Source organism: Musca autumnalis, unplaced genomic scaffold (assembly GCF_047663935.1).
Source record: "Musca autumnalis isolate F117 unplaced genomic scaffold, ASM4766393v1 scaffold_2, whole genome shotgun sequence".
Lineage (NCBI taxonomy): Eukaryota > Metazoa > Arthropoda > Insecta > Diptera > Muscidae > Musca > Musca autumnalis.
Genome location: NW_027411755.1, coordinates 173709935 through 173736349, shown reverse-complemented (window position 1 = coordinate 173736349; position 26415 = coordinate 173709935). Strand labels below are relative to the sequence as shown.

General features: G+C 32.6%; 1 protein-coding gene across 1 annotated transcript in view; it reads left to right on the top strand.

Moving 5' to 3' along the window:
• The window catches only part of LOC141392453 (uncharacterized), a 159608-nt gene that overhangs the window by 25553 nt on the left and 107640 nt on the right, over positions 1-26415 (top strand). The window contains exon 4 of the mRNA XM_073965391.1: positions 240-362. Within this exon, the coding sequence (XP_073821492.1) occupies positions 240-362 (123 nt within the window). The remainder of the gene's footprint in view (positions 1-239; positions 363-26415) is intronic.

The window sequence follows — 26415 nt, the reverse complement described above, 5'->3', positions numbered from 1 at the left end:
GTTGACTCGCCTTACACATAATTCTCATTTCGTCGCTGTATTGGTGGAGTGCTGGCGTTAAACGAAGTACAAAATAAGACGTTTGGCATTGACCGCAGTCACTTGATCCGAATCTAACAACAACCGTCTGCCTTTGCAATTCGTTCGATCCTTGCGATTTGTTCGCTCCTGCCGATTCGTTCGCTCCTCGCAATTCGTTCGCTCTTTTACCTAACCAGTCACGACTCTTCTATTTACAGATTAGCACAACCGATCGTCACACAGCCGAGTATCACCAACGAGCCGACGGCATCCGATTACCCAGAGCCGAGCGACACACCCGACGATTGTCAACGACCCACCAACAGCCGAATACCACCAAGGTGAGCCAACAGCTTCCCGAATAGCACTAAGCCGATCCCCACACCGGATTATAACAGAGCCGACAGCACCGAAACGATCTGATCAACCCGATCACCATTGAGCCAACCTAGACTGGAACTCCTCCTATTTGCAAACCCATTTAATCCTCATGTTTACTGAATTGTATCAATAAAGCATTGAAGTACAACTAATCGTCTCCCTTATTTAAGATTTTTGATCCTTAAGTCGACCCTGGCAGCGGCTGAGCTAACCTTAGCCTTCGATAAAACCACTCGTTATACCTTTCGTGTTTGTTTTGTTAGTTGTAACGTCATTGCTGTTTTCTTGATTCTCTTGTATTTGTCGCTTTCGCAAATGTATGTATGTATTGTTGTACGCTTAGTGCGTATTTGTATGTTTGTCGCACTGCTAAATTGGTGGTGATCTAGAGCAGCATCCGGCAAAAAGGGACACACGTGCCCTTAATGAGAGTAACAACAAAACAACCACCATTTAGTCTTCACTCAGAAGTCAACGAAGAAGGTTGTGCCGTCGCTTTTTCAATGATTTTCAATTTTAGCAATGCAATAACCAGCCATGCACGCTTCTTTACGAAAAAGTTAACTACAACTCTCTTTCCCATACAAAAACTCAAAATAGCATTCTCTTCTTGTGCACCATTGGCACCATGTTTGTGGAGAGAGCGAAATTTACGCTCTCGATGTCGAATGCGTGTGACCGCACATACTTCATTTGTATGGGTGCCGATACTTGGTCTAGAGCAATGGTGGGCAAATTGCGAAAGACTCATGTATTTTTTACACTTTTGTGTATGAGGCCGAGCATTTCTGGCCAACAGTGGTCTAGAGCATGGGTGACCAAGAAGAGAACATACCAAAATGTGAATGTAGTCAAACTATTGGAAGCTTATGACTGTGTGTTAGTGTGTTTTAACACACGCACGCTACAGAACAAAAACAAATCAAAACATTATCTCTCTTTCGTACGCTCTTTCTATGCATTCGGGTCGTATGTGTGTAAATTGCCGAAAAACTTCGGAACCGCCATGCCAAAGAAGAACACATTGGGTCTAGAGGCTACCAGATCTTCCATCTAGAAATAACGCAATGGAGAGGTGCCCTGGGGACTACAACAGGGGCCCCTTCATGACACCGGCAGACCGTGTCGAACTAGTGGACAGGCTGCCCCACCCAGCCACGTCAGGAAAGATCTCCATGATCTAGAGTGAGAAGCTCGAGCCTAGCAGGCAGGCTCGAATAACAGTAAAATGATGAAGTTGCGTAGATAGTACAAGGGTATAGTGTGAATGACGTACTCGGAGACCACCCCCATTCATCGCAGCAGATGAACGCCAGCCAAAAAGGCAAACACAAATGATTTTAGCCCAATAAAGATCCTGATTATGCAGCCGCCTCAATTCGTATTGGCCCCGAATTGATGGCACAATACCAAGCATATTTTGTTTCACTACCCAGCCAAAGCTACTCACTACTGTTTAAAGAAGTCTGGTGCTCATTATGTGACCTAGAATTCCGCCCTAAGCAATGACCAGAGGGGTGCAGAGATGGCCGAGTAAATTGATAGGCACCTTTTGCCAGACATCACCATTGTGGCACCCGGTAACACCTGGTAACACGTTATTTCCATTGATTCAGACCAACGTCCAATCATCATTTCCGTGAATAGATCACCCGGATTAATAACATCTGATAGACGTACATTTCTGATCCATGGAAAATCTACGTATATGGCAAGGGTTTAGAGAATTTACCAATGATCGCTGTAAAGAGTTGTCCATTCCTCCAGATGCTCAGGAAAAATTTTTCCAGTACATCATTACAGCTGCAGGCACTTGCTACAAAATAAATGAGTGTGTTGAGCTTCGTCGTACCTCCCCTGTAGACCCAAGAGTTCGGGAACATACTCAAGAAGTAAACATTCTTATAGGCAAGCATAAGCGGAACGTGTGTCTAGACCATCTGAAGCCAAGCCACATTGGTACAGAATTAGATAAATTGTGGGCAACGATTCACTATTGAATTCGAGCGTGACAGTGACAGAACCGAAGAGGTGTGCATGTTATTTTAACCGGCAATTTATAGAGCAGAACGAGTGTGATAGGGCGAATAGTGGTGTGCTATGACTCTCAAGCGAGGTGGTACCATCACTATTTTCAATGAGTTATATTGCAGACGTCATCCGAAACTCAAAATCGTCCGAAGCGTTGGGTTCACACGAAATCTCAGTTACAATGGTTATGCAATTGAATGAACCCGGCGTTGAGTGTTTGACAAGTATCATAAATCTATGGTTAGCCACCCATATTGTTGTGGTTCCTGGCAGGGTGATACCGGTACTGAAGCCAAGCGACGATGCCAGCAGAGGTGAATCGTAAAGACCGATCTCCAATAGCGAAGATTCTACAGACACTCTTCTTCCCCTTGATGGGAAGCAGTTTCCCAGTTACCCAACACAGTTACCCAACATGGATTCCGGAAAATTCACAGTACCGCAACAACACTACACCTCACATCCATACATATCAGTCGAAGACTGAACCGGAAAAGGCTGCGCTCCATAACAGTTGCTGTGGCTCGTCAATGACATATGTGAATGGTTAAATGTCTACCTAGCTGACTTAGTGCTGTATTTCCATCAGAGGAAGGTGCAAATATACGCCGTTATATCCACTGTCACACTGTTAAGCACCTGGACGGCTGACATGAGGCTGCTCCTATACATATTGGTCATTCGTATCTTGATTCCGACCGCAAACTGCCTTAAGATATTGGGTGTTCGAAAGTATGTTTAAGTCGCCACTGCGTCACCAGTGTGGTATAAAATGTCCGCGCCACGCAGTGGAAGAATATTCTAACCTGCCAGAAGGTCGACCTAAGAACTTCAACAGCGTGCCACATCATGACACCAGTAAACAATCTATATGAGTAGACGATGATTTTACCGGTACACAACACATCAAGATCTTGTCGATGCAGTATTTATTGCCACGATCTAGTGGACAGGCACGTCAGAATAGATCTTCACGATTTGGAAGGAGAGGTTCAAAGGTGCAGGCAAGAACATTTAGATAAACGAGCCTATCAGGCTGGCTTGAATAGCATTCACAATGATGCTATTGCGCAGGCAGTACATATGTAGATACAGAGTGAATGCCGTACTAGGAGACCACCCCCCATTCATCGCAACTGAAGAACACAAACTGCCTAGGCAAACACCAAAGGGTTTTTTGAGATCTTGATGATGCAGTAGCCTCAATTCGTACTGGTTCTGAATTGATGGCACTGTACCCAACACATGCTCTCCATATGGATTGGGCCCGTACGACATTGTGCATTTGTTAAACTACCCAGCCAAATCCACTCACCTGTCTTTATGGACGCAGCCATTCTAGGTTGCATTTTGGATCATGACACAGAGAAACCTGAACCAGATAGCTAAAAAATGTATACGAACGAACATATTTGCGTTGCTACAATAACAACAACAAATGTCTAGATTTCGAAAAATATCATGTAAGGACTACAAGCGAATACAGGTAATTTTGTCTAACTTTGGAACATTCTCAGAATGTCAACAAGTCACAGACAGTCGCAAACATGGAAAAGCTTGGTTGAATTTCTAACTAAAAAAGGCAGAAAATGTTCCTCGTTCCTCCACATTGGCTACGTATGTGGCCCACATACGTAAACGTCATCAACAACTTCTCAGAAATGGTGTAAAGAAACCACCACAACTTCCATATGGAAATTGAAAATTTAGATTAGGTAAAAACAATCTTCAATAATACTTTAAGTACTGGGTAAGGTGTGATAAATAAAAGAACAAAAACAAAACAAACAAAAAAACACCATTGTTGATGATACCTTATTGTCGCTGTGTGCATAACAAAAGCTACAATGAACCGGTAACAGTGATGATTATGCAGCACAAAATAACTGAAAAAATACTACGAAGAATGATGTATGACAGAAAAAGGGAGGAAAGAATTGTGTGCTTATAATTTTCAATGACATACAATTACATGCAAAAATGATAATAATAATGGAAGGTAAACTAAAATAACAACAAACCAATGGGACATTGTGAACGGAACCAGTATTGACGCCCCGTCCATCCGTTCGTCCATTCTATAATGAGGGGAACGAAATTTGCCATTTAGTTCGCTGCCTGCCTGCGTTCTGCGGTGCAATATAATGACAGCACTAAAAGCAGCAGAAGTAGAAAAGACAAAAGGATGGATGGATTGCATTGAAAACAATTAAATGACAGAGCGAAACACAACAGATAGCAAATGAATGCCAAAGGAAGCACATTTACAACACACAAACGCGTGTACATGCTTAACTGACTGCAAGGGATAAAAGGGGTAAGGTTTCGTGACGAGGGTTGTCTGAAAAAGGGCCAGAATCAGAAATCAAGATTTGTGTTTTGTTGTCACAAAAATGTGATCCGTGACATTTGAACAAAATATTCTTTAAAAAAAATCCACGTTTCTTGGACCGGTGGTCCACGAAAAACTAAAAATCCACATGTCATGGACCGGTGGTCCATGAAAAACTATTGTTTCAAAATTCACGTTTCTTGGTCAGGTGGTCCATGAAAAACTATTGTTTCAAAATTCACGTTTCTTGGTCAGGTGGTCCATGAAAAACTATTGTTTCAAAATTCACGTTTCTTGGTCAGATGGTCCATGAAAAACTATTCTTTAAAAAATCCACGTTTCTTGGTCAGATGGTCCATGAAAAACTATTCTTTAAAAAATCCACGTTTCTTGGTCAGATGGTCCATGAAAAACTATTCTTTAAAAAATCCACGTTTCTTGGTCAGATGGTCCATGAAAAACTATTCTTTAAAAAATCCACGTTTCTTGGTCAGATGGTCCATGAAAAACTATTCTTTAAAAAATCCACGTTTCTTGGTCAGATGGTCCATGAAAAACTATTCTTTAAAAAATCCACGTTTCTTGGTCAGATGGTCCATGAAAAACTATTCTTTAAAAAATCCACGTTTCTTGGTCAGATGGTCCATGAAAACTATTCTTTAAAAAATCCACGTTTCTTGGTCAGATGGTCCATGAAAAACTATTCTTTAAAAAATCCACGTTTCTTGGTCAGATGGTCCATGAAAAACTATTCTTTAAAAAATCCACGTTTCTTGGTCAGATGGTCCATGAAAAACTATTCTTTAAAAAATCCACGTTTCTTGGTCAGATGGTCCATGAAAAACTATTCTTTAAAAAATCCACGTTTCTTGGTCAGATGGTCCATGAAAAACTATTCTTTAAAAAATCCACGTTTCTTGGTCAGATGGTCCATGAAAAACTATTCTTTAAAAAATCCACGTTTCTTGGTCAGATGGTCCATGAAAAACTATTCTTTAAAAAATCCACGTTTCTTGGTCAGATGGTCCATGAAAAACTATTCTTTAAAAAATCCACGTTTCTTGGTCAGATGGTCCATGAAAAACTATTCTTTAAAAAATCCACGTTTCTTGGTCAGATGGTCCATGAAAAACTATTCTTTAAAAAATCCACGTTTCTTGGTCAGATGGTCCATGAAAAACTATTCTTTAAAAAATCCACGTTTCTTGGTCAGATGGTCCATGAAAAACTATTCTTTAAAAAATCCACGTTTCTTGGTCAGATGGTCCATGAAAAACTATTCTTTAAAAAATCCCACGTTTCTTGGTCAGATGGTCCATGAAAAACTATTCTTTAAAAAATCCACGTTTCTTGGTCAGATGGTCCATGAAAAACTATTCTTTAAAAATCCACGTTTCTTGGTCAGATGGTCCATGAAAAACTATTCTTTAAAAAATCCACGTTTCTTGGTCAGATGGTCCATGAAAAACTATTCTTAAAAAATCCACGTTTCTTGGTCAGATGGTCCATGAAAAACTATTCTTTAAAAAATCCACGTTTCTTGGTCAGATGGTCCATGAAAAACTATTCTTTAAAAAATCCACGTTTCTTGGTCAGATGGTCCATGAAAAACTATTCTTAAAAATCCACGTTCTTGGTCAGATGGTCCATGAAAAACTATTCTTTAAAAAATCCACGTTTCTTGGTCAGATGGTCCATGAAAAACTATTCTTTAAAAAATCCACGTTTCTTGGTCAGATGGTCCATGAAAAACTATTCTTTAAAAAATCCACGTTTCTTGGTCAGATGGTGCACGAAAAATGATTCTTTAAAAATCCACGTTTCTTGGTCAGATGGTCCATGAAAAATTATTCTTTAAAAAATCTACGTTTCTTGGACAGATGGTCCATGAAAAATTATTCTTTAAAAAATCCACGTTTCTTGGACAGATGGTCCATGAAAAAATATTCTTTAAAAAATCCACGTTTCTTGTTGTGGTGGTCCATGAAAAAATATTCTTTAAAAAATCCACGTTTCTTGTTGTGGTGGTCCATGAAAAAATATTCTTTAAAAAATCCACGTTTCTTGTTGTGGTGGTCCATGAAAAAATATTCTTTAAAAAATCCACGTTTCTTGTTGTGGTGGTCCATGAAAAAATATTCTTTAAAAAATCCACGTTTCTTGTTGTGGTGGTCCATGAAAAAATATTCTTTAAAAAATCCACGTTTCTTGTTGTGGTGGTCCATGAAAAAATATTCTTTAAAAAATCCACGTTTCTTGTTGTGGTGGTCCATGAAAAAATATTCTTTAAAAAATCCACGTTTCTTGTTGTGGTGGTCCATGAAAAAATATTCTTTAAAAAATCCACGTTTCTTGTTGTGGTGGTCCATGAAAAAATATTCTTTAAAAAAATCCACGTTTCTTGTTTTGGTGGTCCATGAAAAAATATTCTTTAAAAAATCCACGTTTCTTGTTGTGGTGGTCCATGAAAAAATATTCTTTAAAAAATCCACGTTTCTTGTTGTGGTGGTCCATGAAAAAATATTCTTTAAAAAATCCACGTTTCTTGTTGTGGTGGTCCATGAAAAAATATTCTTTAAAAAATCCACGTTTCTTGTTGTGGTGGTCCATGAAAAAATATTCTTTAAAAAATCCACGTTTCTTGTTGTGGTGGTCCATGAAAAAATATTCTTTAAAAAATCCACGTTTCTTGTTGTGGTGGTCCATGAAAAAATATTCTTTAAAAATCCACGTTTCTTGTTGTGGTGGTCCATGAAAAAATATTCTTTAAAAAATCCACGTTTCTTGTTGTGTGGTCCATGAAAAAATATTCTTTAAAAAATCCACGTTTCTTGTTGTGGTGGTCCATGAAAAAATATTCTTTAAAAAATCCACGTTTCTTGTTGTGGTGGTCCATGAAAAAATATTCTTTAAAAAATCCACGTTTCTTGTTGTGGTGGTCCATGAAAAAATATTCTTTAAAAATCCACGTTTCTTGTTGTGGTGGTCCATGAAAAAATATTCTTTAAAAAATCCACGTTTCTTGTTGTGGTGGTCCATGAAAAAATATTCTTTAAAAATCTACGTTTCTTGTTGTGGTGGTCCATGAAAAATATTCTTTAAAAAATCCCACGTTTCTTGTTGTGGTGGTCCATGAAAAAATATTCTTTAAAAAATCCACGTTTCTTGTTGTGGTGGTCCATGAAAAAATATTCTTTAAAAAATCCACGTTTCTTGTTGTGGTGGTCCATGAAAAATATTCTTTAAAAAATCCACGTTTCTTGTTGTGGTGGTCCATGAAAAATATTCTTTAAAAAATCCACGTTTCTTGTTGTGGTGGTCCATGAAAAAATATTCTTTAAAAATCTACGTTTCTTGTTGTGGTGGTCCATGAAAAAATATTCTTTAAAAAATCCACGTTTCTTGTTGTGGTGGTCCATGAAAAAATATTCTTTAAAAAATCCACGTTTCTTGTTGTGGTGGTCCATGAAAAAATATTCTTTAAAAAATCCACGTTTCTTGTTGTAATGGTCCATGAAAAAATATTCTTTAAAAAATCCACGTTTCTTGTTGTGGTGGTCCATGAAAAAATATTCTTTAAAAAATCCACGTTTCTTGTTGTAATGGTCCATGAAAAAATATTCTTTAAAAAATCCACGATTCTTGTTGCGATGGTCCATGAAAAAAATATTCTTTAAAAAATCCACGTTTCTTGTTGTGGTGGTCCATGAAAAAATATTCTTTAAAAAATCCACGTTTCTTGTTGTGGTGGTCCATGAAAAAATATTCTTTAAAAAATCCACGTTTCTTGTTGTGGTGGTCCATGAAAAAATATTCTTTAAAAAATCCACGTTTCTTGTTGTGGTGGTCCATGAAAAAATATTCTTTAAAAAATCCACGTTTTTTGTTGTGTTGGTCCATGAAAAAATATTCTTTAAAAAATCCACGTTTCTTGTTGTGGTGGTCCATGAAAAAATATTCTTTAAAAAAATCCTCGTTTCTTGTTGTAGTGGTCCATGAAAAAATATTCTTTAAAAAATCCACGTTTCTTGTTGTAGTGGTCCATGAAAAAATATTCTTTAAAAAATCCACGTTTCTTGTTGTGGTGGTCCATGAAAAAATATTCTTTAAAAAATCCACGTTTCTTGTTGTGGTTGTCCATGAAAAAATATTCTTTAAAAAATCCACGTTTATTGTTGTGGTGGTCCATGAAAAAATATTCTTTAAAAAATCCACGTTTCTTGTTGTGGTGGTCCATGAAAAAATATTCTTTAAAAAATCCACGTTCCTTGTTGTGGTGGTCCATGAAAAAATATTCTTTAAAAAATCCACGTTTCTTGTTTTGGTGGTCCATGAAAAATATTCTTTAAAAAATCCACGTTTTTTGTTTGGTGGTCCATGAAAAAATATTCTTTAAAAAATCCACGTTTCTTGTTTTGGTGGTCCATGAAAAAATATTCTTTAAAAAATCCACGTTTCTTGTTGTGGTGGTCCATGAAAAAATATTCTTTAAAAAATCCACGTTTCTTGTTGTGGTGGTCCATGAAAAAATATTCTTTAAAAAATCCACGTTTTTTGTTTGGTGGTCCATGAAAAAATATTCTTTAAAAAATCCACGTTTCTTTTTTTGGTGGTCCATGAAAAAAATATTCTTTAAAAAATCCACGTTTCTTGTTGTGGTGGTCCATGAAAAAATATTCTTTAAAAAATCCACGTTTCTTGTTGTGGTGGTCCATGAAAAAATATTCTTTAAAAAATCCACGTTTCTTGTTGTGGTGGTCCATGAAAAAATATTCTTTAAAAAATCCACGTTTCTTGTTGTGGTGGTCCATGAAAAAATATTCTTTAAAAAATCCACGTTTCTTGTTGTGGTGGTCCATGAAAAAATATTCTTTAAAAAATCCACTTTTCTTGTTGTGGTGGTCCATGAAAAAATATTCTTTAAAAAATCCACGTTTCTTGTTGTGGTGATCCATGAAAAAATATTCTTTAAAAAATCCACGTTTCTTGTTGTGGTGGTCCATGAAAAAATATTCTTTAAAAAATCCACGTTTCTTGTTGTGGTGGTCCATGAAAAAATATTCTTTAAAAAATCCTCGTTTCTTGTTGTAGTGGTCCATGAAAAAATATTCTTTAAAAAATCCACGTTTCTTGTTGTAGTGGTCCATGAAAAAATATTCTTTAAAAAATCCTCGTTTCTTGTTGTAGTGGTCCATGAAAAAATATTCTTTAAAAAATCCACGTTTCTTTTTTTGGTGGTCCATGAAAAAACACTCTTTAAAAAGTCCACGTTTCTTGTTATGGTGGTCCATGAAAAAATATTCTTTAAAAAATCCACGTTTCTTATTGTGGTGGTCCATGAAAAAATATTCTTTAAAAAATCCACGTTTCTTATTGTGGTGGTCCATGAAAAAATATTCTTTAAAAAATCCACGTTTCTTGTTGTGGTGGTCCAGGAAAAAATATTCTTTAAAAAATCCACGTTTCTTGTTGTGGTTCATGAAAAAATATTCTTTAAAAAATCCACGTTTCTTGTTGTGGTGGTCCATGAAAAAATATTCTTTAAAAAATCCACGTTTCTTGTTGTGGTCCATGAAAAAATATTCTTTAAAAAATCCACGTTTCTTGTTGTGGTCCATGAAAAAATATTCTTTAAAAAATCCACGTTTCTTGTTGTGGTGGTCCATGAAAAAATATTCTTTAAAAAATCCACGTTTCTTGTTTTGGTTCATGAAAAAATATTCTTTAAAAAATCCACGTTTCTTGTTGTGGTTCATGAAAAAATATTCTTTAAAAAATCCACGTTTCTTGTTGTGGTGGTCCATGAAAAAATATTCTTTAAAAAATCCACGTTTCTTGTTGTGGTTCATGAAAAAATATTCTTTAAAAAATCCACGTTTCTTGTTGTGGTGGTCCATGAAAAAATATTCTTTAAAAAATCCACGTTTCTTGTTGTGGTCCATGAAAAAATATTCTTTAAAAAATCCACGTTTCTTGTTGTGGTGGTCCATGAAAAAATATTCTTTAAAAAATCCACGTTTCTTGTTGTGGTGGTCCATGAAAAAATATTCTTTAAAAAATCCACGTTTCTTGTTGTGGTGGTCCATAAAAAAATATTCTTTAAAAAATCCACGTTTCTTGTTGTGGTGGTCCATGAAAAAATATTCTTTAAAAAATCCACGTTTCTTGTTGTGTTGGTCCATGAAAAAATATTCTTTAAAAAATCCACGTTTCTTGTTGTGTTGGTCCATGAAAAAATATTCTTTAAAAAATCCACGTTTCTTGTTGTGGTGGTCCATGAAAAAATATTCTTTAAAAAATCCACGTTTCTTGTTGTGGTGGTCCATGAAAAAATATTCTTAAAAAAATCCACGTTTCTTGTTGTGGTGGTCCATGAAAAAATATTCTTTAAAAAATCCACGTTTCTTGTTGTGGTGGTCCATGAAAAAATATTCTTTAAAAAATCCACGTTTCTTGTTGTGGTGGTCCATGAAAAAATATTCTTTAAAAAATCCACGTTTCTTGTTGTGGTGGTCCATGAAAAAATATTCTTTAAAAAATCCACGTTTCTTGTTGTGGTGGTCCATGAAAAAATATTCTTTAAAAAATCCACGTTTCTTGTTGTGGTGGTCCATGAAAAAATATTCTTTAAAAAATCCACGTTTCTTGTTGTGGTGGTCCATGAAAAAATATTCTTTAAAAAATCCACGTTTCTTGTTGTGGTGGTCCATGAAAAAATATTCTTTAAAAAATCCACGTTTCTTGATGTGGTGGTCCATGAAAAAATATTCTTTAAAAAATCCACGTTTCTTGTTGTGGTGGTCCATGAAAAAATATTCTTTAAAAAATCCACGTTTCTTTTTGTGGTTCATGAAAAAATGTTCTTTAAAAAATCCACGTTTCTTGTTGTGGTTCATGAAAAAATATTCTTTAAAAAATCCACGTTTCTTGTTGTGGTTCATGAAAAAATATTCTTTAAAAAATCCACGTTTCTTGTTGTGGTGGTCCATGAAAAAATATTCTTTAAAAAATCCACGTTTCTTGTTGTGGTTCATGAAAAAATATTCTTTAAAAAATCCACGTTTCTTGTTGTGGTTCATGAAAAAATATTCTTTAAAAAATCCACGTTTCTTGTTGTGGTGGTCCATGAAAAAATATTCTTTAAAAAATCCACGTTTCTTGTTGTGGTTCATGAAAAAATATTCTTTAAAAAATCCACGTTTCTTATTGTGGTTCATGAAAAAATATTCTTTAAAAAATCCACGTTTCTTATTGTGGTGGTCCATGAAAAAATATTCTTTAAGAAATCCTCATTTCGTTGTGGTCCATGAAAAAATATTCTTTAAAAAATCCACGTTTCTTGTTGTGGTGGTCCATGAAAAAATATTCTTTAAAAAATCCACGTTTCTTGTTGTGGTGGTCCATGAAAAAATATTCTTTAAAAAATCCACGTTTCTTGTTGTGGTGGTCCATGAAAAAATATTCTTTAAAAAATCCACGTTTCTTATTGTGGTGGTCCATGAAAAAATATTCTTTAAAAAATCCACGTTTCTTGTTGTGGTGGTCCATGAAAAAATATTCTTTAAAAAATCCACGTTTCTTGTTGTGGTGGTCCATGAAAAAATATTCTTTAAAAAATCCACGTTTCTTGTTGTGGTGGTCCATGAAAAAATATTCTTTAAAAAATCCACGTTTCTTGTTGTGGTGGTCCATGAAAAAATATTCTTTAAAAAATCCACGTTTCTTGTTGTGGTGGTCCATAAAAAAATATTCTTTAAAAAATCCACGTTTCTTGTTGTGGTGGTCCATGAAAAAATATTCTTTAAAAAATCCACGTTTCTTGTTGTGGTTCATGAAAAAATATTCTTTAAAAAATCCACGTTTCTTGTTGTGGTGGTCCATGAAAAAATATTCTTTAAAAAATCCACGTTTCTTGTTTTGGTGGTCCATGAAAAAATATTCTTTAAAAAATCCACGTTTCTTGTTGTGGTGGTCCATGAAAAAATATTCTTTAAAAAATCCACGTTTCTTGTTGTGGTGGTCCATGAAAAAATATTCTTTAAAAAGCCACGTTTCTTGTTGTGGTTCATGAAAAAATATTCTTTAAAAAATCCACGTTTCTTGTTGTGGTGGTCCATGAAAAAATATTCTTTAAAAAATCCACGTTTCTTGTTGTGGTTCATGAAAAAATATTCTTTAAAAAATCCACGTTTCTTGTTGTGGTTCATGAAAAAATATTCTTTAAAAAATCCACGTTTCTTGTTGTGGTTCATGAAAAAATATTCTTTAAAAAATCCACGTTTCTTGTTGTGGTTCATGAAAAAATATTCTTTAAAAAATCCACGTTTCTTGTTGTGGTTCATGAAAAAATATTCTTTAAAAAATCCACGTTTCTTGTTGTGGTTCATGAAAAATATTCTTTAAAAAATCCACGTTTCTTGTTGTGGTTCATGAAAAAATATTCTTTAAAAAATCCACGTTTCTTGTTGTGGTTCATGAAAAAATATTCTTTAAAAAATCCACGTTTCTTGTTGTGGTTCATGAAAAAATATTCTTTAAAAAATCCACGTTTCTTGTTGTGGTTCATGAAAAAATATTCTTTAAAAAATCCACGTTTCTTATTGTGGTTCATGAAAAAATATTCTTTAAAAAATCCACGTTTCTTATTGTGGTGGTCCATGAAAAAATATTCTTTAAGAAATCCTCATTTCGTTGTGGTCCATGAAAAAATATTCTTTAAAAAATCCACGTTTCTTGTTGTGGTGGTCCATGAAAAAATATTCTTTAAAAAATATACGTTTCTTGTTGTGGTGGTCCATGAAAAAATATTCTTTAAAAAATCCACGTTTCTTGTTGTGGTGGTCCATGAAAAAATATTCTTTAAAAAATCCACGTTTCTTGTTGTGGTGGTCCATGAAAAAATATTCTTTAAAAAATCCACGTTTCTTGTTGTGGTGGTCCATGAAAAAATATTCTTTAAAAAATCCACGTTTCTTGTTGTGGTGGTCCATGAAAAAATATTCTTTAAAAAATCCACGTTTCTTGTTGTGGTGGTCCATGAAAAAATATTCTTTAAAAAATCCACGTTTCTTGTTGTGGTGGTCCATGAAAAAATATTCTTTAAAAAATCCACGTTTCTTGTTGTGGTGGTCCATGAAAAAATATTCTTTAAAAAATCCACGTTTCTTGTTGTGGTGGTCCATGAAAAAATATTCTTTAAAAAATCCACGTTTCTTGTTGTGGTGGTCCATGAAAAAATATTCTTTAAAAAATCCACGTTTCTTGTTGTGGTGGTCCATGAAAAAATATTCTTTAAAAAATCCACGTTTCTTGTTGTGGTGGTCCATGAAAAAATATTCTTTAAAAAATCCACGTTTCTTGTTGTGGTGGTCCATGAAAAAATATTCTTTAAAAAATCCACGTTTCTTGTTGTGGTGGTCCATGAAAAAATATTCTTTAAAAAATCCACGTTTCTTGTTGTGGTGGTCCATGAAAAAATATTCTTTAAAAAATCCACGTTTCTTGTTGTGGTGGTCCATGAAAAAATATTCTTTAAAAAATCCACGTTTCTTGTTGTGGTGGTCCATGAAAAAATATTCTTTAAAAAATCCACGTTTCTTGTTGTGGTGGTCCATGAAAAAATATTCTTTAAAAAATCCACGTTTCTTGTTGTGGTGGTCCATGAAAAAATATTCTTTAAAAAATCCACGTTTCTTTAAAAAATCCACGTTTCTTGTTGTGGTTCATGAAAAAATATTCTTTAAAAAATCCACGTTTCTTTAAAAAATCCACGTTTCTTGTTGTGGTTCATGAAAAAATATTCTTTAAAAAATCCACGTTTCTTGTTGTGGTTCATGAAAAAATATTCTTTAAAAAATCCACGTTTCTTGTTGTGGTTCATGAAAAAATATTCTTTAAAAAATCCACGTTTCTTGTTGTGGTTCATGAAAAAATATTCTTTAAAAAATCCACGTTTCTTGTTGTGGTTCATGAAAAAATATTCTTTAAAAAATCCACGTTTCTTGTTGTGGTTCATGAAAAAATATTCTTTAAAAAATCCACGTTTCTTGTTGTGGTTCATGAAAAAATATTCTTTAAAAAATCCACGTTTCTTGTTGTGGTTCATGAAAAAATATTCTTTAAAAAATCCACGTTTCTTGTTGTGGTTCATGAAAAAATATTCTTTAAAAAATCCACGTTTCTTGTTGTGGTTCATGAAAAAATATTCTTTAAAAAATCCACGTTTCTTGTTGTGGTCCATGAAAAAATATTCTTTAAAAAATCCACGTTTCTTGTTGTGGTGGTCCAGGAAAAAATATTCTTTAAAAAATCCACGTTTCTTGTTGTGGTGGTCCATGAAAAAATATTCTTTAAAAAATCCACGTTTCTTGTTGTGGTGGTCCATGAAAAAATATTCTTTAAAAAATCCACGTTTCTTGTTGTGGTGGTCCATGAAAAAATATTCTTTAAAAAATCCACGTTTCTTGTTGTGGTGGTCCATGAAAAAATATTCTTTAAAAAATCCACGTTTCTTGTTGTGGTGGTCCATGAAAAAATATTCTTTAAAAAATCCACGTTTCTTGTTGTGGTGGTCCATGAAAAAATATTCTTTAAAAAATCCACGTTTCTTGTTGTGGTGGTCCATGAAAAAATATTCTTTAAAAAATCCACGTTTCTTGTTGTGGTGGTCCATGAAAAAATATTCTTTAAAAAATCCACGTTTCTTGTTGTGGTGGTCCATGAAAAAATATTCTTTAAAAAATCCACGTTTCTTGTTGTGGTGGTCCATGAAAAAATATTCTTTAAAAAATCCACGTTTCTTGTTGTGGTGGTCCATGAAAAAATATTCTTTAAAAAATCCACGTTTCTTGTTGTGGTGGTCCATGAAAAAATATTCTTTAAAAAATCCACGTTTCTTGTTGTGGTGGTCCATGAAAAAATATTCTTTAAAAAATCCACGTTTCTTGTTGTGGTGGTCCATGAAAAAATATTCTTTAAAAAATCCACGTTTCTTGTTGTGGTGGTCCATGAAAAAATATTCTTTAAAAAATCCACGTTTCTTGTTGTGGTGGTCCATGAAAAAATATTCTTTAAAAAATCCACGTTTCTTGTTGTGGTGGTCCATGAAAAAATATTCTTTAAAAAATCCACGTTTCTTGTTGTGGTGGTCCATGAAAAAATATTCTTTAAAAAATCCACGTTTCTTGTTGTGGTGGTCCATGAAAAAATATTCTTTAAAAAATCCACGTTTCTTGTTGTGGTGGTCCATGAAAAAATATTCTTTAAAAAATCCACGTTTCTTGTTGTGGTGGTCCATGAAAAAATATTCTTTAAAAAATCCACGTTTCTTGTTGTAGTGGTCCATGAAAAAATATTCTTTAAAAAATCCACGTTTCTTGTTGTGGTGGTCCATGAAAAAATATTCTTTAAAAAATCCACGTTTCTTGTTGTGGTGGTCCATGAAAAAATATTCTTTAAAAAAATCCACGTTTCTTGTTGTGGTGGTCCATGAAAAAATATTCTTTAAAAAATCCACGTTTCTTGTTGTGGTGGTCCATGAAAAAATATTCTTTAAAAAATCCACGTTTCTTGTTGTGGTGGTCCATGAAAAAATATTCTTTAAAAAATCCACGTTTCTTGTTTTGGTTCATGAAAAAATATTCTTTAAAAAATCCACGTTTCTTGTTGTGGTGGTCCATGAAAAAATATTCTTTAAAAAATCCACGTTTCTTGTTTTGGTTCATGAAAAAATATTCTTTAAAAAATCCACGTTTCTTGTTGTGGTTCATGAAAAAATATTCTTTAAAAAATCCACGTTTCTTGTTGTGGTGGTCCATGAAAAAATATTCTTTAAAAAATCCACGTTTCTTGTTGTGGTTCATGAAAAAATATTCTTTAAAAAATCCACGTTTCTTGTTGTGGTTCATGAAAAAATATTCTTTAAAAAATCCACGTTTCTTGTTGTGGTTCATGAAAAAATATTCTTTAAAAAATCCACGTTTCTTGTTGTGGTTCATGAAAAAATATTCTTTAAAAAATCCACGTTTCTTGTTGTTGTTCATGAAAAAATATTCTTTAAAAAATCCACGTTTCTTGTTGTTGTTCATGAAAAAATATTCTTTAAAAAATCCACGTTTCTTGTTGTGGTTCATGAAAAAATATTCTTTAAAAAATCCACGTTTCTTGTTGTGGTTCATGAAAAAATATTCTTTAAAAAATCCACGTTTCTTGTTGTGGTTCATGAAAAAATATTCTTTAAAAAATCCACGTTTCTTGTTGTGGTTCATGAAAAAATATTCTTTAAAAAATCCACGTTTCTTGTTGTGGTGGTCCATGAAAAAATATTCTTTAAAAAATCCACGTTTCTTGTTGTGGTTCATGAAAAAATATTCTTTAAAAAATCCACGTTTCTTATTGTGGTTCATGAAAAAATATTCTTTAAAAAATCCACGTTTCTTATTGTGGTGGTCCATGAAAAAATATTCTTTAAGAAATCCTCATTTCGTTGTGGTCCATGAAAAAATATTCTTTAAAAAATCCACGTTTCTTATTGTGGTGGTCCATGAAAAAATATTCTTTAAAAAATCCACGTTTCTTGTTGTGGTGGTCCAGGAAAAAATATTCTTTAAAAAATCCACGTTTCTTGTTGTGGTGGTCCATAAAAAAATATTCTTTAAAAAATCCACGTTTCTTGTTGTGTTGGTCCATGAAAAAATATTCTTTAAAAAATCCACGTTTCTTGTTGTGTTGGTCCATGAAAAAATATTCTTTAAAAAATCCACGTTTCCTGTTGTGGTGGTCCATGAAAAAATATTCTTTAAAAAATCCACGTTTCTTGTTGTGGTGGTCCATGAAAAAATATTCTTAAAAAAATCCACGTTTCTTGTTGTGGTGGTCCATGAAAAAATATTCTTTAAAAAATCCACGTTTCTTGTTGTGGTGGTCCATGAAAAAATATTCTTTAAAAAATCCACGTTTCTTGTTGTGGTGGTCCATGAAAAAATATTCTTTAAAAAATCCACGTTTCTTGTTGTGGTGGTCCATGAAAAAATATTCTTTAAAAAATCCACGTTTCTTGTTGTGGTGGTCCATGAAAAAATATTCTTTAAAAAATCCACGTTTCTTGTTGTGGTGGTCCATGAAAAAATATTCTTTAAAAAATCCACGTTTCTTGTTGTGGTTCATGAAAAAATATTCTTTAAAAAATCCACGTTTCTTGTTGTGGTGGTCCATGAAAAAATATTCTTTAAAAAATCCACGTTTCTTGTTGTGGTGGTCCATGAAAAAATATTCTTTAAAAAATCCACGTTTCTTGATGTGGTGGTCCATGAAAAAATATTCTTTAAAAAATCCACGTTTCTTGTTGTGGTGGGACATGAAAAAATATTCTTTAAAAAATCCACGTTTCTTTTTGTGGTTCATGAAAAAATGTTCCTTAAAAAATCCACGTTTCTTGTTGCGGTTCATGAAAAAATATTCTTTAAAAAATCCACGTTTCTTGTTGTGGTTCATGAAAAAATATTCTTTAAAAAATCCACGTTTCTTGTTGTGGTTCATGAAAAATTATTCTTTAAAAAATCCACGTTTCTTGTTGTGGTTCATGAAAAAATATTCTTTAAAAAATCCACGTTTCTTATTGTGGTTCATGAAAAAATATTCTTTAAAAAATCCACGTTTCTTGTTGTGGTGGTCCATGAAAAAATATTCTTTAAAAAATCCACGTTTCTTGTTGTGGTGGTCCATGAAAAAATATTCTTTAAAAAATCCACGTTTCTTGTTGTGGTGGTCCATGAAAAAATATTCTTTAAAAAATCCACGTTTCTTGTTGTGGTGGTCCATGAAAAAATATTCTTTAAAAAATCCACGTTTCTTGTTGTGGTGGTCCATGAAAAAATATTCTTTAAAAAATCCACGTTTCTTATTGTGGTGGTCCATGAAAAAATATTCTTTAAAAAATCCACGTTTCTTGTTGTGGTGGTCCATGAAAAAATATTCTTTAAAAAATCCACGTTTCTTGTTGTGGTGGTCCATGAAAAAATATTCTTTAAAAAATCCACGTTTCTTATTGTGGTGGTCCATGAAAAAATATTCTTTAAAAAATCCACGTTTCTTATTGTGGTGGTCCATGAAAAAATATTCTTTAAAAAATCCACGTTTCTTGATGTGGTGGTCCATGAAAAAATATTCTTTAAAAATCCACGTTTCTTGTTGTGGTGGTCCATGAAAAAATATTCTTTAAAAAATCCACGTTTCTTTTTGTGGTTCATGAAAAAATGTTCTTTAAAAAATCCACGTTTCTTGTTGTGGTTCATGAAAAAATATTCTTTAAAAAATCCACGTTTCTTGTTGTGGTTCATGAAAAAATATTCTTTAAAAAATCCACGTTTCTTGTTGTGGTGGTCCATGAAAAAATATTCTTTAAAAAATCCACGTTTCTTGTTGTGGTTCATGAAAAAATATTCTTTAAAAAATCCACGTTTCTTATTGTGGTTCATGAAAAAATATTCTTTTAAAAATCCACGTTTCTTGTTGTGGTGGTCCATGAAAAAATATTCTTTTAAAAATCCACGTTTCTTGTTGTGGTGGTCCATGAAAAAATATTCTTTAAAAAATCCACGTTTCTTGATGTGGTGGTCCATGAAAAAATATTCTTTAAAAAATCCACGTTTCTTGTTGTGGTGGTCCATGAAAAAATATTCTTTAAAAAATCCACGTTTCTTTTTGTGGTTCATGAAAAAATGTTCTTTAAAAAATCCACGTTTCTTGTTGTGGTTCATGAAAAAATATTCTTTAAAAAATCCACGTTTCTTGTTGTGGTTCATGAAAAAATATTCTTTAAAAAATCCACGTTTCTTGTTGTGGTGGTCCATGAAAAAATATTCTTTAAAAAATCCACGTTTCTTGTTGTGGTTCATGAAAAAATATTCTTTAAAAAATCCACGTTTCTTATTGTGGTTCATGAAAAAATATTCTTTAAAAAATCCACGTTTCTTATTGTGGTGGTCCATGAAAAAATATTCTTTAAGAAATCCTCATTTCGTTGTGGTCCATGAAAAAATATTCTTTAAAAAATCCACGTTTCTTGTTGTGGTGGTCCATGAAAAAATATTCTTTAAAAAATCCACGTTTCTTGTTGTGGTGGTCCATGAAAAAATATTCTTTAAAAAATCCACGTTTCTTGTTGTGGTGGTCCATGAAAAAATATTCTTTAAAAAATCCACGTTTCTTGTTGTGGTGGTCCATGAAAAAATATTCTTTAAAAAATCCACGTTTCTTGTTGTGGTGGTCCATGAAAAAATATTCTTTAAAAAATCCACGTTTCTTGTTGTGGTGGTCCATAAAAAAATATTCTTTAAAAAATCCACGTTTCTTGTTGTGGTGGTCCATGAAAAAATATTCTTTAAAAAATCCACGTTTCTTGTTGTGGTGGTCCATGAAAAAATATTCTTTAAAACATCCACGTTTCTTGTTGTGGTGGTCCATGAAAAAATATTCTTTAAAAAATCCACGTTTCTTGTTGTGGTGGTCCATGAAAAAATATTCTTTAAAAAATCCACGTTTCTTGTTGTGGTGGTCCATGAAAAAATATTCTTTAAAAAATCCACGTTTCTTGTTGTGGTGGTCCATGAAAAAATATTCTTTAAAAAATCCACGTTTCTTGTTGTGGTGGTCCATGAAAAAATATTCTTTAAAAAATCCAGGTTTCTTGTTGTGGTGGTCCATGAAAAAATATTCTTTAAAAAATCCACGTTTCTTGTTGTGGTGGTCCATGAAAAAATATTCTTTAAAAAATCCACGTTTCTTGTTGTGGTGGTCCATGAAAAAATATTCTTTAAAAAATCCACGTTTCTTGTTGTGGTGGTCCATGAAAAAATATTCTTTAAAAAATCCACGTTTCTTGTTGTGGTGGTCCATGAAAAAATATTCTTTAAAAAATCCACGTTTCTTGTTGTGGTTCATGAAAAAATATTCTTTAAAAAATCCACGTTTCTTGTTGTGGTGGTCCATGAAAAAATATTCTTTAAAAAATCCACGTTTCTTGTTGTGGTTCATGAAAAAATATTCTTTAAAAAATCCACGTTTCTTGTTGTGGTTCATGAAAAAATATTCTTTAAAAAATCCACGTTTCTTGTTGTGGTTCATGAAAAAATATTCTTTAAAAAATCCACGTTTCTTGTTGTGGTTCATGAAAAAATATTCTTTAAAAAATCCACGTTTCTTGTTGTGGTTCATGAAAAAATATTCTTTAAAAAATCCACGTTTCTTGTTGTGGTTCATGAAAAAATATTCTTTAAAAAATCCACGTTTCTTGTTGTGGTTCATGAAAAAATATTCTTTAAAAAATCCACGTTTCTTGTTGTGGTTCATGAAAAAATATTCTTTAAAAAATCCACGTTTCTTGTTGTGGTTCATGAAAAAATATTCTTTAAAAAATCCACGTTTCTTGTTGTGGTTCATGAAAAAATATTCTTTAAAAAATCCACGTTTCTTGTTGTGGTTCATGAAAAAATATTCTTTAAAAAATCCACGTTTCTTATTGTGGTGGTCCATGAAAAAATATTCTTTAAAAAATCCACGTTTCTTGTTGTGGTGGTCCATGAAAAAATATTCTTTAAAAAATCCACGTTTCTTGTTGTGGTGGTCCATGAAAAAATATTCTTTAAAAAATCCACGTTTCTTGTTGTGGTGGTCCATGAAAAAATATTCTTTAAAAAATCCACGTTTCTTGTTGTGGTGGTCCATGAAAAAATATTCTTTAAAAAATCCACGTTTCTTGTTGTGGTGGTCCATGAAAAAATATTCTTTAAAAAATCCACGTTTCTTGTTGTGGTGGTCCATGAAAAAATATTCTTTAAAAAATCCACGTTTCTTGTTGTGGTGGTCCATGAAAAAATATTCTTTAAAAAATCCACGTTTCTTGTTGTGGTGGTCCATGAAAAAATATTCTTTAAAAAATCCACGTTTCTTGTTGTGGTGGTCCATGAAAAAATATTCTTTAAAAAATCCACGTTTCTTGTTGTGGTGGTCCATGAAAAAATATTCTTTAAAAAATCCACGTTTCTTGTTGTGGTGGTCCATGAAAAAATATTCTTTAAAAAATCCACGTTTCTTGTTGTGGTGGTCCATGAAAAAATATTCTTTAAAAAATCCACGTTTCTTGTTGTGGTGGTCCATGAAAAAATATTCTTTAAAAAATCCACGTTTCTTGTTGTGGTGGTCCATGAAAAAATATTCTTTAAAAAATCCACGTTTCTTGTTGTGGTGGTCCATGAAAAAATATTCTTTAAAAAATCCACGTTTCTTGTTGTGGTGGTCCATGAAAAAATATTCTTTAAAAAATCCACGTTTCTTGTTGTGGTGGTCCATGAAAAAATATTCTTTAAAAAATCCACGTTTCTTGTTGTGGTGGTCCATGAAAAAATATTCTTTAAAAAATCCACGTTTCTTGTTGTGGTGGTCCATGAAAAAATATTCTTTAAAAAATCCACGTTTCTTGTTGTGGTGGTCCATGAAAAAATATTCTTTAAAAAATCCACGTTTCTTGTTGTGGTGGTCCATGAAAAAATATTCTTTAAAAAATCCACGTTTCTTGTTGTGGTGGTCCATGAAAAAATATTCTTTAAAAAATCCACGTTTCTTGTTGTGGTGGTCCATGAAAAAATATTCTTTAAAAAATCCACGTTTCTTGTTGTGGTTCATGAAAAAATATTCTTTAAAAAATCCACGTTTCTTGTTGTGGTGGTCCATGAAAAAATATTCTTTAAAAAATCCACGTTTCTTGTTGTGGTTCATGAAAAAATATTCTTTAAAAAATCCACGTTTCTTGTTGTGGTTCATGAAAAAATATTCTTTAAAAAATCCACGTTTCTTGTTGTGGTTCATGAAAAAATATTCTTTAAAAAATCCACGTTTCTTGTTGTGGTTCATGAAAAAATATTCTTTAAAAAATCCACGTTTCTTGTTGTGGTTCATGAAAAAATATTCTTTAAAAAATCCACGTTTCTTGTTGTGGTTCATGAAAAAATATTCTTTAAAAAATCCACGTTTCTTATTGTGGTTCATGAAAAAATATTCTTTAAAAAATCCACGTTTCTTATTGTGGTGGTCCATGAAAAAATATTCTTTAAGAAATCCTCATTTCGTTGTGGTCCATGAAAAAATATTCTTTAAAAAATCCACGTTTCTTATTGTGGTGGTCCATGAAAAAATATTCTTTAAAAAATCCACGTTTCTTGTTGTGGTGGTCCATGAAAAAATATTCTTTAAAAAATCCACGTTTCTTGTTGCGGTGGTCCATGAAAAAATATTCTTTAAAAAATCCACGTTTCTTGTTGTGGTGGTCCATGAAAAAATATTCTTTAAAAAATCCACGTTTCTTGTTGTGGTGGTCCATGAAAAAATATTCTTTAAAAAATCCACGTTTCTTGTTGTGGTGGTCCATGAAAAAATATTCTTTAAAAAATCCACGTTTCTTGTTGTGGTGGTCCATGAAAAAATATTCTTTAAAAAATCCACGTTTCTTGTTGTGGTGGTCCATGAAAAAATATTCTTTAAAAAATCCACGTTTCTTGTTGTGGTGGTCCATGAAAAAATATTCTTTAAAAAATCCACGTTTCTTGTTGTGGTGGTCCATGAAAAAATATTCTTTAAAAAATCCACGTTTCTTGTTGTGGTGGTCCATGAAAAAATATTCTTTAAAAAATCCACGTTTCTTGTTGTGGTGGTCCATGAAAAAATATTCTTTAAAAAATCCACGTTTCTTGTTGTGGTGGTCCATGAAAAAATATTCTTTAAAAAATCCACGTTTCTTGTTGTGTTGGTCCATGAAAAAATATTCTTTAAAAAATCCACGTTTCTTGTTGTGGTGGTCCATGAAAAAATATTCTTTAAAAAATCCACGTTTCTTATTGTGGTGGTCCATGAAAAAATATTCTTTAAAAAATCCACGTTTCTTGTTGTGGTGGTCCATGAAAAAATATTCTTTAAAAAATCCACGTTTCTTATTGTGGTGGTCCATGAAAAAATATTCTTTAAAAAATCCACGTTTCTTATTGTGGTGGTCCATGAAAAAATATTCTTTAAAAAATCCACGTTTCTTGATGTGGTGGTCCATGAAAAAATATTCTTTAAAAAATCCACGTTTCTTGTTGTGGTGGTCCACGAAAAAATATTCTTTAAAAAATCCACGTTTCTTTTTGTGGTTCATGAAAAAATGTTCTTTAAAAAATCCACGTTTCTTGTTGTGGTTCATGAAAAAATATTCTTTAAAAAATCCACGTTTCTTGTTGTGGTTCATGAAAAAATATTCTTTAAAAAATCCACGTTTCTTGTTGTGGTGGTCCATGAAAAAATATTCTTTAAAAAATCCACGTTTCTTGTTGTGGTTCATGAAAAAATATTCTTTAAAAAATCCACGTTTCTTATTGTGGTTCATGAAAAAATATTCTTTAAAAAATCCACGTTTCTTGTTGTGGTGGTCCATGAAAAAATATTCTTTTAAAAATCCACGTTTCTTGTTGTGGTGGTCCATGAAAAAATATTCTTTAAAAAATCCACGTTTCTTGATGTGGTGGTCCATGAAAAAATATTCTTTAAAAAATCCACGTTTCTTGTTGTGGTGGTCCATGAAAAAATATTCTTTAAAAAATCCACGTTTCTTTTTGTGGTTCATGAAAAAATGTTCTTTAAAAAATCCACGTTTCTTGTTGTGGTTCATGAAAAAATATTCTTTAAAAAATCCACGTTTCTTGTTGTGGTTCATGAAAAAATATTCTTTAAAAAATCCACGTTTCTTGTTGTGGTGGTCCATGAAAAAATATTCTTTAAAAAATCCACGTTTCTTGTTGTGGTTCATGAAAAAATATTCTTTAAAAAATCCACGTTTCTTATTGTGGTTCATGAAAAAATATTCTTTAAAAAATCCACGTTTCTTATTGTGGTGGTCCATGAAAAAATATTCTTTAAGAAATCCTCATTTCGTTGTGGTCCATGAAAAAATATTCTTTAAAAAATCCACGTTTCTTGTTGTGGTGGTCCATGAAAAAATATTCTTTAAAAAATCCACGTTTCTTGTTGTGGTGGTCCATGAAAAAATATTCTTTAAAAAATCCACGTTTCTTGTTGTGGTGGTCCATGAAAAAATATTCTTTAAAAAATCCACGTTTCTTGTTGTGGTGGTCCATGAAAAAATATTCTTTAAAAAATCCACGTTTCTTGTTGTGGTGGTCCATGAAAAAATATTCTTTAAAAAATCCACGTTTCTTGTTGTGGTGGTCCATAAAAAAATATTCTTTAAAAAATCCACGTTTCTTGTTGTGGTGGTCCATGAAAAAATATTCTTTAAAAAATCCACGTTTCTTGTTGTGGTGGTCCATGAAAAAATATTCTTTAAAACATCCACGTTTCTTGTTGTGGTGGTCCATGAAAAAATATTCTTTAAAAAATCCACGTTTCTTGTTGTGGTGGTCCATGAAAAAATATTCTTTAAAACATCCACGTTTCTTGTTGTGGTGGTCCATGAAAAAATATTCTTTAAAAAATCCACGTTTCTTGTTGTGGTGGTCCATGAAAAAATATTCTTTAAAAAATCCACGTTTCTTGTTGTGGTGGTCCATGAAAAAATATTCTTTAAAAAATCCAGGTTTCTTGTTGTGGTGGTCCATGAAAAAATATTCTTTAAAAAATCCACGTTTCTTGTTGTGGTGGTCCATGAAAAAATATTCTTTAAAAAATCCACGTTTCTTGTTGTGGTGGTCCATGAAAAAATATTCTTTAAAAAATCCACGTTTCTTGTTGTGGTGGTCCATGAAAAAATATTCTTTAAAAAATCCACGTTTCTTGTTGTGGTGGTCCATGAAAAAATATTCTTTAAAAAATCCACGTTTCTTGTTGTGGTGGTCCATGAAAAAATATTCTTTAAAAAATCCACGTTTCTTGTTGTGGTGGTCCATGAAAAAATATTCTTTAAAAAATCCACGTTTCTTGTTGTGGTGGTCCATGAAAAAATATTCTTTAAAAAATCCACGTTTCTTGTTGTGGTGGTCCATGAAAAAATATTCTTTAAAAAATCCACGTTTCTTGTTGTGGTGGTCCATGAAAAAATATTCTTTAAAAAATCCACGTTTCTTGTTGTGGTGGTCCATGAAAAAATATTCTTTAAAAAATCCACGTTTCTTGTTGTGGTGGTCCATGAAAAAATATTCTTTAAAAAATCCACGTTTCTTGTTGTGGTGGTCCATGAAAAAATATTCTTTAAAAAATCCACGTTTCTTGTTGTGGTGGTCCATGAAAAAATATTCTTTAAAAAATCCACGTTTCTTGTTGTGGTGGTCCATGAAAAAATATTCTTTAAAAAATCCACGTTTCTTGTTGTGGTGGTCCATGAAAAAATATTCTTTAAAAAATCCACGTTTCTTGTTGTGGTGGTCCATGAAAAAATATTCTTTAAAAAATCCACGTTTCTTGTTGTGGTGGTCCATGAAAAAATATTCTTTAAAAAATCCACGTTTCTTGTTGTGGTTCATGAAAAAATATTCTTTAAAAAATCCACGTTTCTTGTTGTGGTGGTCCATGAAAAACTATTCTTTAAAAAATCCACGTTTCTTGTTGTGGTTCATGAAAAAATATTCTTTAAAAAATCCACGTTTCTTGTTGTGGTTCATGAAAAAATA